The sequence below is a fragment of the Notolepis coatsorum genome (assembly GCF_963971535.1).
Source record: "Notolepis coatsorum genome assembly, chromosome: 12".
NCBI classification, from domain to species: domain Eukaryota; kingdom Metazoa; phylum Chordata; class Actinopteri; order Aulopiformes; family Paralepididae; genus Notolepis; species Notolepis coatsorum.
In genome coordinates, this window is record NC_140176.1 from 70,609,065 (window position 1) to 70,626,482 (window position 17,418).

Consider the following 17,418-nt stretch of genomic DNA (forward strand, 5'->3'; position numbering starts at 1 on the left):
CCTTCACGCCTCCTGCTCTCCCTCTTCACACGTCCCTCGGTCTCTGCACTCCCCTTATCTCTGGCCAACTCCCTCCAGCACCATATTCCGTCGGCGTCCGATGGGGTGTTCGTGGTAATTTTTTTTTTTTTAAACACAGCAACCCCCCCCCCCCCCCCCCCCCCCCCACGGCGCAGATTACCTATAGGTTGATACAGTGGGGTGTTAAGACTCCGCAAGCTTAAAGAACCATGTTCACTCGGCTCTTCCCGCACGGAGATGAGAGATCTCTTGCTTGGAAAATCGCTGAGATCCAAGTTGAATGCAAATGGGCCGTGGGGCATCTCGCCGCACGATCTGGAGAACCAAGCAATCGCATGGACGGGAGAGAGGTGGGTTGTTCTCACGCACATGTGAGTGTGACTCTGCGGCATCCTGGAGAAATGTAGTAGACTATAAGTATACGTGTGGAACTGGAGAGTATACTAAGTACACTACATTTATCCAGGGGAGGCTCACTGGCAGCCTGCCTGCCTGCTGTCGCGGACGACAGAAGAGGAAACGTGCATCCCACATGGCTCACCTGAACAGAAGCACTAACTAATAGGGGTGTAACGATGCAACCTCACAACGATTAATTTTGATTACGATTACTCAGGCAACGATTCAATGCATCATGAAATCTCTTCATTTGACCACAATTCGATTCGATTCGATACATTTTCGATACATTTTCTATCAGTTAATTCCCCAAAAAAGATTTAATACACAAATGTGGCTGGGGGAACTGATTCACTCAGCATGAATGGACTATAGGTCAATAAAAACAATACACACACAAAAAAAAAACATAAAAAAAAATATATATATATATATTTTTTTCTATTACTTTCGATTATAATCGATTCTAACATTTTCAAATCGATGCAGTTGAATCGTCACATTAGAATCTAGGGATGTCCGACATTATCGGCCTACCGATATTGGCATTAAAATGTGATATAGGAAATTATCGGTATCGGTAAAATTTTTTTTTTAAAGTAAGTAAGAACAAATTATGATTTTATTTATTGTCAAAAGTATGCATAATGTTGTGTTAATGTTAATTACCTGAAATTATTCCGTTTTTTGGGGGGGGGGGGGGGGGACCCTGCATATATCGGTATCGGTTGATATCGGTTGATATCGGTATCGGAAATTAAGAGTTGGGCAATATCGGTATATCGGTATCGGTAAAAAAGCCAATATCGAACATCCCTAGAATCTATGCATTTTGATTAATCGATGCATCGTTACACCCCTACTAACTAACCTCTGTCCGTTCTGATGTGTGATGAATCATGGTTTATGTGGGTTTGGTTTTAGTTTATTCCTGTGTGCTTTGGATGTATTTGGGGTTCTATTTCGTTATGGCTTTCGCTCAGCAGCAGTTGCATAATATCTCGCTTCAGTGGATATGCACTGAATAAATTTCAAAATGTACCTTTACATACCAACATCCGTCTGACTACACCCCCATCTGCTGCCTACATAAGCAGGGGTGGGGCCACACACTCATCTCCTTCTCAAATTTCATCCACAAGGAAGTGCCTGTATACACCACTTGACGTGGAGAAAATATTAGTCTGAGGAAAGGAAAACAGAAAAACAAGGAGATACGTTGACATTATATCTTTATTTTCTCTCTCACTGGAGTGTCTGGAAGATGATGATCATTCTGTGTGACCTCCACCGGCTTTTCGTATTAGGGGCTCACGCCGCTGACATGCTCCCCATCTACAGTCCTCCTTGCTGCGGCTGGATGGGTTTGGCCCTCCGGCCATACAGCTGGACTGTAGGAAACACCGACTGTTGTGGGAAGCGGTTGTATTCCAGGGTGGGGTAAGTACTGTTTTGCTTGCAAGCTCTGGTTGTTGTTGATGCTGTGGGGGTTAACTGACAATTTTACGAAACGCCGACTCCAGATTGGGGTCCTCTGCTCGGCTTAAACGGCGGTCGGAGGATCTTGGTCTGACGCCCATGATGGTCAATCTAGTGGGCCGCGACCAGGACCTGGTGATCCCAGGATTCTCGAGCGGATGCTTCTCTGTCCCGTGCAGGCCCCAGCTTTCATATAAAAATGAAAGTACACCCTAAACGAGGAAATGTGGGCATAGGATCTTCTTTATCGGGAGTTCCATGCTCAAAGTCGGCTGCAGCCCGAAATGGGAACTGTGCTGGCCCCGCTTTATGTCTGGATCACCGTTGTAAACTGTGTTTTGACATTCTTTTTCTTTTCCCTCTTAGGGGAGGGACTTGGACAGCGGCCTGTCTGAAGTGTGGCTTGTTATGTCGTTGTGTACAGTTCAGGTGATAGCTGCTTAGCTGCGTGCTAGTTGTGGCCTACTGTGTTAGCCAGTCAGCTGTTAGCTACGGCGCTAGCCCGCTGTGTTACCAGGCTAGTAAACGTTAGCTTGTTGCTATCAGTCGGATAGCTGCTTAGCTGGTGTGCTAGTTGTGGCCTACTGTGTTAGCCAGTCAGCTGTTAGCTGCGGCGTTAGCTTGCTGTGTTTACCAGGCTAGTAAACGTTAGCTTGTTGCTATCAGTCGGACGGCTGTTAGCTTAATGCTACACCGTTGAACGTTTTCTATGACTATAACATGCCTTAAACACTCTGACTACGACGTCATCTTTGACAGAGGATGTTAGTCGAACCTACACCGGGAGCCCTGCCAGCGAGGACTGCATCAACATGGAGAAACGTAGCGGCTGGGTGGCGCAGCGACGCTACCCTCGTCGCCGGCACAGGAGATGCTGTGTTCAACTTCGGTGTCCCGTTAGCCAGATTGCAGTTCTCTTGGTCTGCGCTCAGGGTAGGAAGGTCCCGACCGGACTTTAAACACTTCTTCTTTCCTTCCCTTCTAAATGTTTTGTAATAACGATGTTTTCCAAAACGTGTGTTGCTGCAATACATTGAGGATACGACGTGTGTTGTGTGTGAATTGTCTTGTCACTGGTATAGCTTCTCTCTCCATAGAAATCGGGTTGTTGTTACATGTGTAAAAATGATCTGGTTAGTTGTGATGAGAACATGTGTGTTCATGTAACGTGAACTCACAACTAAGGGGGTTAATTAACCTATAAAGCTGTGCTTAGTGACATGTGATTGAGGAATGAATTCTTTTCTCAGCCTGTAATGACAATGAACAGTGTGTTCACATATTAACAGGGTTACCTGTTCAACTTGGTCGTATCAAGAGTAAGGAAGGAGGGGTGGTCCCCCCGGTTTCCCTGGGGCTTCCCCACCCTCCTCTCAGACATGTTGTTTACAATATATTGTGTCACTGTGTTTGTGGGGATACGATGTAACCCTCAGCTTAATTGCTGGGGTTGTGCTTTCCGCTTGATAAACTATATTTTCCTAAAGAAAAGATTGTTTGGTCACTTATCATGTGTGCTTAGCAAGGCCTGTGGCCAATACATAATCGAGGATTCTGTATTCTCTCGTTATGAAAAACGGCGTTCCTCTGTAGCAAGAGTGTACTTTTGCCATTTTTTGTTGTGATGAAGGGTTGTGTGTGTCTTGTGATCTACAACTGGGTTAGGTTTGGCCACAGAAGCACATGTGTAAGTCTGGTACTGGGGCTCTTAAAGGGGGCCCTCTCTATTCTGTGTTTTTTCCTTAGTAAAAATCAGATAGCAGGTTAGCACATGAGCTATGTGAAGTTGTTAGATACTTCATGTAGCAGACTATGACTGTGTCATGCTCTACTTGTCATTACATCGTATCATGGGTGTGGGGTCGTAAAGGGGTGAACTGGTAATCCTTTCCTCCCCTTTTCTGATTGGTCAGGGGTTAAAACCTCCTGTCCTTCAAGGTTCCTGTCACGTTGCTGTTCGGCACGCTACAGGGTAAGAGGGAGGGGGGGGGGGGAGGGAGTTTCCTGGTTCCACGCCCTGGAAGATTGGGCGTGTGCACCGCAGAAATTCCCCCGCCATAGAGTACGTCACTGAGTGCGTCTCTGTTGGTAGGACTTCCGTGAGTTGTTCAGGTCCATGTTATGGATCTGTTTCAGGGAGTTGTCAGAGCTCCTCCTCACGAAGCTCCTCCTCGGGCCTTCTGTGAGTTCGGACTCTCCATCCCTGTGAGGGAGCCTCCTCAGAGTTCAGAGCCTCCTCCTCAGATTGTCAAGGTGAGTAGAACTTCAAAAAGGAGTTCTGCTCTATTGTGTGTGTATTCGATTTAATTCGATTATTGAGTGTGTATTGGTTCAGTGCCTCCTCCTCGGAGGGCCCTAACCCAAGTATTGCTAGCTCAATGTTGCAATATATTCTTTTCAATCTATAATTCTATAATTAAATAATTTTTACCCTCAGCTGCGTCACGTGGGATTCATGTCAGTCTGTGTTTCTTTCTTTTTTAAATAAAAAGAGGAAGGAACATGAAGCACAACGGCTCCGTGTCGTTCTCCCAGGCGACTTGGAGGAACAATGTTTGGTGTCTTGCTAGACTATCCATTGATGTGTTTGGGTCTCGACGCATACATAGTGCTGGCTCGGTGTGTTTCTGTTAAAGAATCACGCAGGGGCTAAGTGCGCCTTGGTTGCTTGTTATTAAAACAGCGTTTTTATAGGGCAACTGGGATGGAGTTTTGTCTCTTCCGAGTGCCAGTTTACTAGGTTGTCTCGATGAATTCTCGTTCATATCTGGGGGATGTTAACGGAATAGATCAGAATATAGGTAGAGGGGTCTCACGCCCTTGGGGTGGGCCACTGAGCACGGTCCAAATGGGACCGTCTGGGTGGCGCCCTCTTTTCATGTTTTAGATCGACACGCATACCTACCCCCTCTTCTGGAGTGGGCATGTCTGCGTGGTTAGGACACAGGACTGGTCTGGTCGCACTGGTCCAGGTCAGTTAAACCCGTTGTCCGCCGGGGATGCAGATCTGCTGTTCTGGTACCCTGAGGGACTTTTTTCGGGGGGAAAAATGCCGGGTCGGCCCGGGTGTCACAGGGTTAGGCGTTATGGAGACCCTTGTTGGGTACATGTGGTACTCTGCACTATCATAAGGGGCTGGTTCTCTTTTCTTCGCTCCTCTCTCACGCATGGCGAAGAGGGGGCTGTTGGGGTGGTCTTTTGGACCTCCTCTGGTAACCCTGTGCTTCCCGAGCCGCCGGGCCCGGTCCGAAGTAAAGTTTCGTTGATACCGTAGGCCTGGGATAACCCTTTTTTGAAAACTGAAACACTTGTACTGCGGTATAGCCAGTGTATACCCGCAGGTGTGTTTTGGAGTTTTTCTTGAGGGGTTATAGGAACAATCACCGTCTGTACCAAGAGGGTGGTTGATTCCCTGGTATGTTGGGGCAGTGTCAACTCCCGGGTTGCCCGGTTGAGTGTTCCCCTGCACGTTCATGACGTCTGCCAATCATGTCAGCCTTCTCTGCCTCGACCCCTCTGGTTGGTTTTTTTTTAATGGAGGCTTTGTCATGGTGACCAACAACACCAGCATACGCCCCTTCCGCCGGGGGGGGGCTGTTTCAGCTGACTCCTTTGGCGCCTGTCTCGTCCGCAGTACTCCAGGCTCAGGTTACAGCCTGCTGCCTGGTTTCCCCGGTGCGCTGCCTGCTTCCGTTGGTTAACCTTTTTGAGTGCTTACGGCCATGCTGACTGCCTCTGTTTCAGAGTCAGTGTGCCAGGCGGTGTGCTATTGGGGGGAAAGGGCCCGCTCTTGGAGGGGCCTTATCCGAATACGCTGGCGATGTGGGGGGCGGTGTCACTAAGTGACCGCCTGGTGGGGTCTTGATGCCTGGCGTCATTGACCTCTCCGGGCCCCCTTTTTCCAGGGGATCCAGTCCCTTCGGTGGGTCTGGGTCTTCCTTTGCGCTCCGCTGCTACGGCTTTGCCACGGGGTTGGGTTGCTCTTGACCCTGTGATATTGGGGGCAGTAACAAGGTTTGTTCCTTCCGTTCGTTCCCGGGTGGCATGCGGGTTGTGCGTGTGTGTAGTCGTGGGGTCAAGCCACGGTCTGCTCACCCTGTGCGTTGAGTTGCTTGAGTTCCTCTTCGCACGGTCGGATCCGTCTCCCTCCCGTAAGCCTCCAATAGGGGGGGTATCCTCCATTAGGGAGGGTCGGGGGGCTCGGTCCTCCCCGGTCTGATGGTTGTGGGGGGCCTCAGCGGGGTACATTTGTCGAGCTATGGCTCCCGCTCAGCTCCTGTTATGCAACTGGTGCTGAGCGAAAGCCATAACGAAATAGAACGTAAGGTTATGTATATAACCAAGTTCTATGAGTTATGGTGACGCTCAGCACCAGGATGCCGCTGCGGCCCTTGATCTTTCATTGTGGTGAAATTTGTTGGGAAGGAGATGAGTGTGTGGCCCCACCCCTGCTTATGTAGGCAGCAGATGGGGGTGTGGTCAGACGGATGTTGGTATGTAAAGGTACATTTTGAAATGTATTCAGTGCATATCCACTGAAGCGAGATATTATGCAACTGGTGCTGAGCTCTGTGCGTTTTCTCTGGTGTGCTGTCAATCACCAGACACCAATTAATTGCCATGCGGCATGGCAGGTGTGTGGGCTTGATTGCCACCTGCTTGGTGTCAGGTGTGTAGTGCCTTTACTGTAAGTAGGCTTGGTTTCCTCTGTTCATGTTTGCCCTCAGTAATAGAGGAGTGTCTCAAGTTCATGTTCTAGTGTTTTCTCTGTCTGTAGTGCTTTGGTTTCTTGTTTGTTTTCAACTGCTAGGCACTGTAGGCAGTGGTGGTTACTTTGGGTTTTTCCCCCATTTATTTTATACTGGTGTTTTGTGTTTTCTATAGCTTTTATTTCATTCTTGTGATTTTCCCCACCCTATCTCATTGCTCTGCGATTCCAGTGGTTACCCCTCTGGGGTAACTTTAAGATTCCCCTTTTTGTGTGTGTCTGCGTGTGTGTCCTACACCCCCCCCAATCCTGACACTGATGCATTGATAACGTGTGTGTGTGTGTGTGTATGTGTGTGTGTAGTTCTACAGTTGTTTCAAGGCATTCATGAGTTGCTCCACCCCCGAGCAAGGCTCCAGTTTCAAGATGTCATCGCGGGCGACCAAAACCCACCGGACGATTCGCCATGGAAACGGACAGAACGTAACGGCTGCCCTGCCGTCCGTAGCCCCACCCATGCCGACCACTGCCCCCTCTGAGGAAGCCAATCACGGGCCTCCCTCTGATCCAGCCACGCCGGAACCGCCACCTACTTTCCTGTCCAAACCCCGGTTTACTTTGGTGGCTCACTACAATGAATAGAGAGAGAGAGAGGAACAGGGGTGTTTTTCAGATTCAGCTTTATTGTTGCATCTTGCATCATATTTGTCATATTCTCATACATACGTATACGTAAGGAGAGACAGACAGACAGACAGACAGACAGACAGACAGACAGACAGACAGACAGACAGACAGACAGACAGACAGACAGAGGGGGAGGTAGACAGAGCACATGCCTCCAATTAGAATACACATCTCTAACAGAATACTATATAAAAAGCACAAATTAGTTTCGGTGTACCAGCTTTTGTAGTGTCCAGGTAATGGCTATGTGTGCAATTCATCTTCCACTCAATGATCTACTCTTCACTGCAAGCTTTTTTCTTTTTTTTTTACATTTCTATAAACTTTATTTACCCAGGCAAGCAAGTAAGAACAAATTCTGATTTTATTTATTGTCAAAAGTATGCATAATGTTGTGTTAATTCCACAACAAGAGATATGTAATGTTAATTACCTGAAATTATTCCATTTTTTGGGGGGGGGGGGGAAACCCTGCATATATCAGTATCAGTTGATATCGGTATCGGAAATTAAGAGTTGGACAATATCGGTATCGGTAAAAAAAAGCCAATATCGAGCATCCCTAATAAAAAAAATATATATAATCATACGCCAATTGTTTTGAGTAGAGTCTTGCACTAGGGGAGAAAGGGGGCTGAAAGGGGGGTTTGAGGCCAGATCACCAGTACAGTACTCTGTCTAAGAGTGTGGAGTATGTTTTCTCCTATTGGAATCTATTTTCTGTTGTTCAGGAAGTGATGTCATTCTAATCAGTGACATCGAACATAAGTGCAATTGGTCAAGAGAGCCTAACCCCCCACCCCGCACAGGAACATGTACGCTACTGTATGTATAACGCAAGCTCGCCCGCCTGCAGGTGACGCTTCAGGGCCTTTTAATTAGGCCTTTAGAGGGTCACTCGAAAAATCATGATTCAAGGAGCTGCAAGGAATATTTTCATCTTTGATGAAGATTAACGTCTAGGTTGGAGACTGGGTCACGCATCCAAATTCCTTTAGAGGAAGAACCATATGAGTCAGTTTTTTTTTTTATTGTTTGTGCAGCCCATTTATTTGCCGTTTTAAAACAATTCAAATCAATTTGAGTGCATTATGTGATACATCACAGGGAGGGGGGAGGGGAGGTACAGGCAGGGGATAAATATTTAATAATAGAGTAGAGTATAATAATAACAGAATGGCAATACACTATAGGCAATTTATACTCTATAATAATAATAATAATAGTATACATAGTAATAGCACAGAGTCTGCAGTGTCTACTGTATTTATCAAGGTACATGCCACTTTTTTAACAGATATACGGTTCTTAATCTGAAGGATTACGTTTAGTTTTAGTACAGTTACGTGTACAAGTTAGGGCTATAAGGCTTCAACACAGCCTGCACAGTGTGAGCATGGGTTTCTATAGAATATCTAATGATGAATGCAAATCGAGGACCCTCTTTAAAAGGGGAGCATGTGACCCAAGAATTAGCATGTTTATTTGATTGGAAATCACCGTATCAACTTAAATAGACAGGGAGGGATCACGCAAAAAAAGATGCATTCGCTCTGCCCCAATAACGTAATTACAAGAAGAAAAGGGGGGGGGGGGGGGGATATTCACAAAAATAGGCCAAGCTTTTTCTTGTACTGATGAATTATCTTTGTTATGTAACTAAACAGTGTTTTTTGGCAGCGATTTGATGAAAAATCTGATTCTGTTTTGTAGAGGCGACAATATATTTTGTCCGTGCGAGTGTTGCCAGGATTATTTTTGTGAATTGCAATGATTACTTGTGGTTAAGGTAATTTTTTTCTGACCCCATTTTCATGCTTGATATTTACGGATTTGATACAGAGAATTAAAGATTTGTAGTGTTTGCATGTTGTTGTTGTTGTTTTGATGGAAGACGAAGGCATGCCTTTATTTTCACCTTGCTGTAAATAAGCCTTCCTCTGGTGGATGCACTGTCATTAACACTTTGAGTGCCAGCCACGACAATTGTCATCTTATCAGACCCCCCATTGAGTGCCGACGACGCGAAATGTCGTTTGTTTGCCGTATTTTTTTTTATTGGCGATTTGAATTCATATTTCATCAATCGAGCCTCGGGTTAGTGCTGCAGAGTCTCTCTGAGCTCAATTGGGAAGATACCGCCCCCTATCGTCTCTCCCTGTGTAACTGCACCCCATCAGCTCAGATTGATGCAGGGGGAGTGGTTAGTTTGCTCATTTTATTTTTCCGTCAAGGCATCTGAAGAGACCAAGTGATCGCCGGTCCTCAGAACAGCGACGATTATGTATTTACAGTACCAACCAGGTATGCAGTGGTGGTCAAACGCGGTTAAATGCCGTTTAGGCTTGGGTCACTGAGGCAGAAGTGCACGCGCGTGCACACAAAAATGCGTTTACAATTGTCATTGAACTCGTCGCGCCGGCCGGCACTTATCACCTAGACTTTGCATAATAATAGGATACCGATAGGCGATAGCATAACAACGGACTCCTCTCCTCCACTACCGCCTCTCCACCAGCATCAATGAGTCCTCGGAGCAGCCGCCCAGCTCCGGCGGGGAGTCGCTGAAGGAAACTGTCCTTCTGTAAACTTAACTAACTCTAAGTTACACTGTTAATTTAGTTTGTATTTACTTTTCTAGTTTAAGTTAATTCAATTAAAGAAATTGTAACTACAATTACATTTAAAACATTTATGCATAATAATCATCTGTTCTGTGCCAAACCGAGGGAACATGTATGCGCGAGCGCGCGTGCACGTGGCGTTTGGGCATTGCCCATATTACGACTGCACCACTGGTACCAACACTGTAATCAATAAGCGTGATCGATATTTGGAATGACGATCAGGAATTGGAATAATCTTTTTGGATAACATTTGATCTCAAGAAAGGAATCTATTTTACCAGTCTTAGGATAATTAGACCTGTTTTCACGGAGATATAAGCGTTTGCCCTATGCTGTGTGTGGCTGTGATCGCTGATGAGGAAATAAGATAATCGATTTTTCAGCCCGCCTCTATAGCGTGCATAAGTACACATGTACTATCGATAATCTAGCGTTTATTTGAAAACGATTCCTAAATAGGCTGAAAAATTACAACGTTTTTGTGTATTCTAGAATATTCCAGTAAATGCAGTTTATGGGGGAATATTTAAATTTTCCGAAATTTTTTGAGAGAACGATAGCTTTTCGAAATGCTATAAAAAGGATATGAACCGATTAAAAAACAATCCGTTTCGATTCCGACTGCAAACAAGTCATTGATAAGCGACGGGCTGATTAGACACATAATTTTAAACATAGATTATGCGTTTTTAACGCTAACATTGAAGTGGATGATGGCATTCAACAGGGTAAAAAGGTAAACAAGGTCGGCACTGATAGTGTTAAAGTCATTACCATAAAACATGCTTTGAGAGAAATACAATTAAATATATATATAAAGAAAATAGATGTCACTGTTTATATGAGTTTTCTAGATGTGTTTGAGGCTGTTGTTTCCCTTTTGCTGTTAGGTAGAAACATGTTTGTTTGTTTGTTTGTTTGTTTATTCATTAGTTATTGTGTTTCCACTGGTTGTGTAACATAAATTAAATCATATCACAGAAATGCAGTGTTTATCTCCTGATTTTATCACATTTACTCTGCAACACATTTCTACAATTGAGTACCTAAGACAAACAACCATATAAGTCCTGTTTGATCTTTTCAGAGGAACAATTACAGTGTACTTTCTGGTGATATATCACATTCACACTCCCAAGTGATTTGGATTTATTTCAAAACTGCAAAAAAATACATGGGTTGTCCCAATAAATTTCAAAACTGACATATAGTGCAAGGATTCAATTGTGTGTGTAATTTGCACACACACATTTGTGTGTGCTGTTGCTCTCTCCTTCCCTTTCACTCTCTCTCACACTTAGCTCTTAGTTATATTATCACGTGTTGATTAATCCATGCATTATTAAATGCAGTCTTGAGGAGAATGATTAAAGTTCTAAATGATTGCTTTCAACTCGGCCAGAAACAGATAAAGTGCATCGAAACATTAGAATTTAATATTACAAGAGATGGCCCTGGATGAATGATGAGCTGGTGTGTGTGTGCGTGTCCCTCTGCAGTGTGTGTGTTAATCATTTCTGTGCAAATATACCGGAGAAAAGGGCTCCTCTCTACATGTGTGTAGAAATGCCAATCCACCATCTATCAGCATCCACTTTTATAATGTGGATCCTCTTTTATAAGAGTGAAAGCAGACAGTCCTATTGAAGTCTCAAAGGAACATGCCAACATTATGGGAAATGCGCCTACGTGGTCAGATAAGAAGATATATACCAATTTCCTCTAGATCAGCTAGCCTAGCTTAAAACTCTTGGAGAGGTGTTTTTGGCCAACAGTGATCTGTATTTGCTTCTATTCATTTGTGCTGAGCTAGTCTAGCTTGCAGTCGGATAGCTTTCTACTGAGCGTACAGAGAGGAAATTGGTATCTATCTTCTTGTCTGACTCTGGAGAAGACGATAAGTACATTTCCCATAATGTTGGTGTGTAATATTGAACACATGTTTCTCTGACAGCAACCTTTGGTCACATGACATCTGTTAGTACACACAAACCTTTGACCAAAGTCATCAGATGTTACATACAGAAATTGGCTCGTTAACCCCCAAGGTTTGCATTAAAATGTGGATCACATGAGCCAGACAACGGTTTAAACGGTTTAATGTAATTATATTTACTATCCCCAAAACAAAGGGAGCATTAAAAAAGGAGAGCAGTATCTACAGCGCTGCCCTGCCGTTGGGTCAAATTATATGCAAAGTGTGTAGCAGAGTGAGTAGCACCTGCCATGAGAATCTCCTCATGACATCCTTTTTATAGCTGGAGCTCTCATCAGCAGCATCGGCAGTTGCACAATGATTAGACAATGTGCGTGTGCAGGTACCATGTGTATGTGTGTGTAGATCTACCAGGGCACCATCGAGAGCCTCCTGACCAGCTGCATAAACGCGTGGTACGGCGGCTGCACAGCATCCTACCGAAAGACCCTGCAGCACACGGTCAGAACAGCTGAGAGGATCGTTGGTGCCCCCCTCCCCTCCCCTCCCCTCCCTCCAGGACATCTACAATACACGCCTGGCCCGCAAAGCACTACGCATTGCGAGCGACATCAGCCACCCCTCACAATGCTTTTTCACTCTCCTGCCCTCCGGGTAAATGGCTGCTTTTTTATATAGCGCTTTTATCCAAAGCACTTTACAATTTGTTACTCACATTTTACCGATTCACTCACACATTCACTCACACATTCACACACCAACCATGCAAGGTGCCAACCTGCTCATCGGGAGCAATTAGTGGTTAAGTGTCTTGCTCAAGGACACATCGACACGCTGCCCGGGAGGAGCAGGAATCGAACCGGGAACCTCCGGATTGCGAGACGACTGCTCTACCTCCCGAGCCACTGTCGCCCCTGACACAGACACACACAAACGAACTCACTGCCACTTTACTTACTGCCATTATTTAGTTTTATTTATTTAGTTTACATCATATTAGTTTACTGCCATATCCATCATCTCACTGCCACTTTACTGCCATTATTGTATTATTGTATTTTACTGCCATTATTTATTATTCATACTTACTATGTACCACTGCTGCTAAAAGTTTTGCACTAAGTTCTCGTTTACCTCTATATTTACATTCACTCATACATTAACTTTTTTTTAGCTACTGTCTACATTGTATATAGTCCTGTATACTGTCCATATGTTACTTTATGTTTATAGTGTAAGTGTACTATGTTACTTTATGTTTATATTAGATCTTGTTTTTTATATACACCGTGGGAAGGGGGATACGCAATTGCATTTCTCTGTATGTCTTGCACATTACGAATAAAGCTGACTTTGACTTCGATATTTAGATTCTAAGTGTTATTGACCATATTTATTGTAATAATATAACTGATAAGGGCATCTGCACCTTTGATTACACTGCCTACTTGCTCATATGCGTATATTCAGATTTACTTATAGTTTACACTGCCTATTTTTACTTTTCTACTGTACTATAATTGTATTGCCTGTATTTATGTTTTCTTTTACCATGCCCATACCTGTACCTCTCCTCCCCCCTCCCCCATGGGGAAAGGAATATATCTTGTCTTATCTTCTAACAACATCCCATGAGTTGTTTTCATATCCATATTGGTATCAGTGCGCTACGGACTCAGAGCCCCCCTGTGCCAATATAACCTCCAGCCAATATGTCTGTGTCCACGAAATGCTATTTCTATGAGCACGACTACAAGGTTCCAGAATACATTCTCATTTCTGAAGGAAAGTGGGTACATCTTGAATAGATCAAATGTAGATCGATTATAACTGGAACAGACGAATCACTCTAATAATAATAATGTTTTTGTTTTGCATTCAGTACTCAAGTGCACTTTCACAAGTTACTTTATTTCCTTTTGATGAGAAATGCCGTTAATTTCCCTCTTGAAAGAGTGTTGTTTTCCTGTTCTCATAAGTTATACAAGTGCGAAAACACAAAAGATGGACGATTAAGACCCATCCGTGGTCATCTCAGCGCTCTGAATGATGAAACAGCAGAGATACGAAACTTTTCAACAGAAATGGATCGGTCAGCCAGTCAGGAACACACACTCGGGACTTCTAATGGCACCACAGCGATTACGACAAATGTAGATAAATACGGGTGGCGGATGCTTAAGATGACTCAGACAAGATAGATGAGCTAATTATCAGTGTCCTCTCTCGGGCAGCCAAGACTTACTGAGAGGGTAACTGTGGGAAAACACCTTCATTAATAAGAATTGATAGTTTCACATGTCCTTAGTGTGTCCCTGTATTGTTGTTTGATTGTTATTGGATTGAGTGCAGTACAGTGCTCTTATCTGTTCCGGAGGACCGCCTTCCATCATGCTGAGAGTCCAATAGGGGAAAGTGAGTGTTTATCTGTATAAAAATCGTTTTCGGGGGTTCCATGTCATTCTTTTTGATGAAGTAGAATAGCTGCCGTTGGCCTGTATTGGTTTTTGTCTTCAATACAGTCCTATAGAGAGAGAGAGGAAATTGGTATCTATCTTCTTGTCTGACTCTGGAGAAGACGATAAGCACATTTCCCATAATCTTGGCGTGTTCCTTTAAAGTAAACTGGGAAGTTATGCTACATCTATATGTAGCAGGGTGGATTATCCCTGCTTCGTGGGAACGGGTGTGCACAGTCACTGGGTAGCGAGACACAGTAGAGCTCCGTCTGACTGCACCTCCGTCTTTGGGTCTGGAGCTTCAACTGGAGGCTGGCAGTGGGAGTGGATGGGGCCCGGGATTTACCAACCTGGTCTGGTACTCTGGTCTTCCTCCCCTGCAGCAGGGCGGTCAGCAGTACTCCCCAACTCGCTCTCACTTCCCCCAATTACTCCTTTAACCCTCCCACACCTAGTGACTGAATTGTAAATAAATAACTTAGTTCCCCCCGCAAGCAGTACCCTCCCTCAGTGACATTAGAAACCTTACAGTAGAAAGGGAAGGGTTGAATAGGAAGGGGTTAATTGTATTAACGTTACCCACACCAAAAGAGTTAATACTAGGCACAGGAATGGACACGCACACAGAACCCCATCTAATTCTTTATGTTAATTTGTACTGTGCAGTTACAAAGATTTAATGGCATGTTGAAATAGGATGGAATCTTGCCATTACCCAAGCTGTAACTCAGTACCTTTTAGGCACCTATATGACACACCAATGTGCTTAACTCATCACCCACGTCTGGGCTAGTACCATGTATAATACCTCTCTCAGGCTTTAATTATATGGTAAGGATAATACCTCTCTAAGGTTTTACTTGTGACACCACTGGTCAGTAACCTTCCCGCAGGGGAAGGGTTAATTAGATGGGAATTATTATTAAAGAACCAACACGTTATTACACTCAAAGGAAATCAAAAAGGTGGGCCCACTTTACCAAAACAAAAGTCCTATACTAATGCCGGCATGTAATGTTTATGGGGTACCCCTATGAACTGTAGTTAGCAACGTTAGCTTCACCCGTAGGCTGCATCACACTGTGTACTGTGCAATAAGATCCTGAGCATCGAAGCTCTATTGTACTCAACCAAGATGGCGGCCTCGCCGCGCCACCACCGTCTGGGTAGCAAGATGGCATCGCACGCTCTCGTCACGGGCGCTAGCAAGCGGGGCTGGAGCAGAGGGGCAGTAGCGGGCTGAGAGCGCGTGCTGGGTGATGGCGACCTCTGCTGGACGAGAAGAACTCCCGTGCTGGGCTGACGACAGCCGGGGCAGAGCAGACGTCGAACACCGGCGAAGACCGGTTGTTGACGGCCAGTGCTGGGTAGACGCGCAGCAATACTCTAGCCCTACCTTAAACTGAAGCTACTCTTTGGGTCCCAAACAGGCTTCCTGCTATACGGTTATACTGTTACGCAACGTGGCTGGCTACACCACCGGTCTCTTCAGCGCCTCGCGCCCGGTGTATACTGGAGTCAACATAGCCGTTAGCAGCATGCTAAATATACCGCACACACTGCTACTATAACACGATATCTATGGACGTTAGTCCTTGGGTTCGGTTTCTCTTACTCACGCGCTATCACGGATATTTCTAGGATAACCCGTCATATACTCAAGTTCAATACGTCACCCGTGTGGTCCACAACGGGGGCTCTGTCAAGACACGACCGATCACATACAAGTCCACTGTCGAAGAGGCTGGTTCCTCCCACTTCAGTCTCAGTTGACTTGCTTCCTTCCCCGTCTCTCTCGTACGCTCCGCCTGCCACCGCTGCCCCCTGCTGGTACCGCCAACTAGCCCCACAGAAGAAGCACTGGGTGGAAGAATATGATCCAGTGTTACTGTTTATAATCCATATTCCAGCCGGTAGGATAAGGAGAAACCCGCGTCATTGTTCGAGGGAATATCAATGGAAACTAGTTACTATGTCTTGGTGCACCAAGGGGAGATAAAAGGCAAGTCAGCACTTCTGAATAATAGCCATATTTTCAGGGTGCTACATATAGATGTACTCCTCCGTTACATTTAAAATGTCTGGGACCAGATGGACACCAATACTGGAAATCGCGATCAGACAATTGGAATATTCTTTTAGGAATACCACGACCACAGGTAAGGACCATCAGACATCAATTTCAGCTTGATCCAACAATGTTTTGATATCGATCTAGCTGATCAGCGTTTTTAGTGTTCAAAACAACCCCCCCCCTTTCATGCATTCATGATGAAACATAATACCTATTATATACATTTGATTTGGAAATAGTAGCGTGTCCAGGCCAGAAACGCCAACGCTTATAGTAGGATTCACATTGCGCCCTATTACTCGCTTCCCAGGAATTATCCCGGACCACTCTGAAATTATACTTATATTCACCACGGGATAACGCACGAACGTATGCATGAAAAAATTTTCTCTTTTTTGCATCTTGGACGGAAGAAAGTCAGTGTCAAATGACCATAGTATTGTCCCCATAGCTATAATATAGAATATAGATGTAGCTCTACAAACAAGGTGACGCACTCCTATCTTTAAAGCGTGGCATAGCTACAACGGGACCCGGCTAATGGCTGGCGCTGAATGAGTTAATGCGTATGATAATTTTCTGTTTATCGTATCTATGAGATTCTCAGCCATTAATGTTTCTATTTGTCTCAGTTTGTTGGGTCAGTTAAGCCTGTCTGTGTTTTTTGTCAAATGAAGGCGTCTAACAGAGTATTAGAAATAATAGCAAAGCCACCATGTACATTTTAATGATGCAATTCTGGGTATTGTGTAATTGAAGTAGGCCTATTATTGTCCACATATTCACAATCATTAAAGTAGCCTAAATAGTAATTTGAAAGTCACATTTGAATGATCCATCATTGTTTATAATGGAAGCCAATAAAAATGACATGTGAATGACCCAGAAAATCTTTGAGTGAGTGCATTGTGGTTGAGTGACCAGAAGAGTGTAACGCTTGGTGTGCTATTGAAGTTGAGAACACAGTTAGCAGACAAGGGAGAAGGAACGTAGGCAGAGACGAGGAGCGATGCTTGAAGAAGGGTGTT

At 44.7% G+C, this 17,418-nt stretch overlaps 1 protein-coding gene across 1 annotated transcript in view; it reads left to right on the forward strand.

Annotated features, from left to right (window-relative positions):
- tmtopsb (teleost multiple tissue opsin b) overlaps nt 1-7,249 on the forward strand; it is a gene marked incomplete at both ends in the record, with an annotated part of 194,143 nt that extends 186,894 nt beyond the window's left edge. The window contains one exon of the mRNA XM_084325867.1: nt 6,971-7,249. Coding sequence (XP_084181993.1) covers nt 6,971-7,249 — 279 coding nt within the window. The remainder of the gene's footprint in view (nt 1-6,970) is intronic.
- Nucleotides 7,250-17,418: the final 10,169 nt, after the last annotated feature.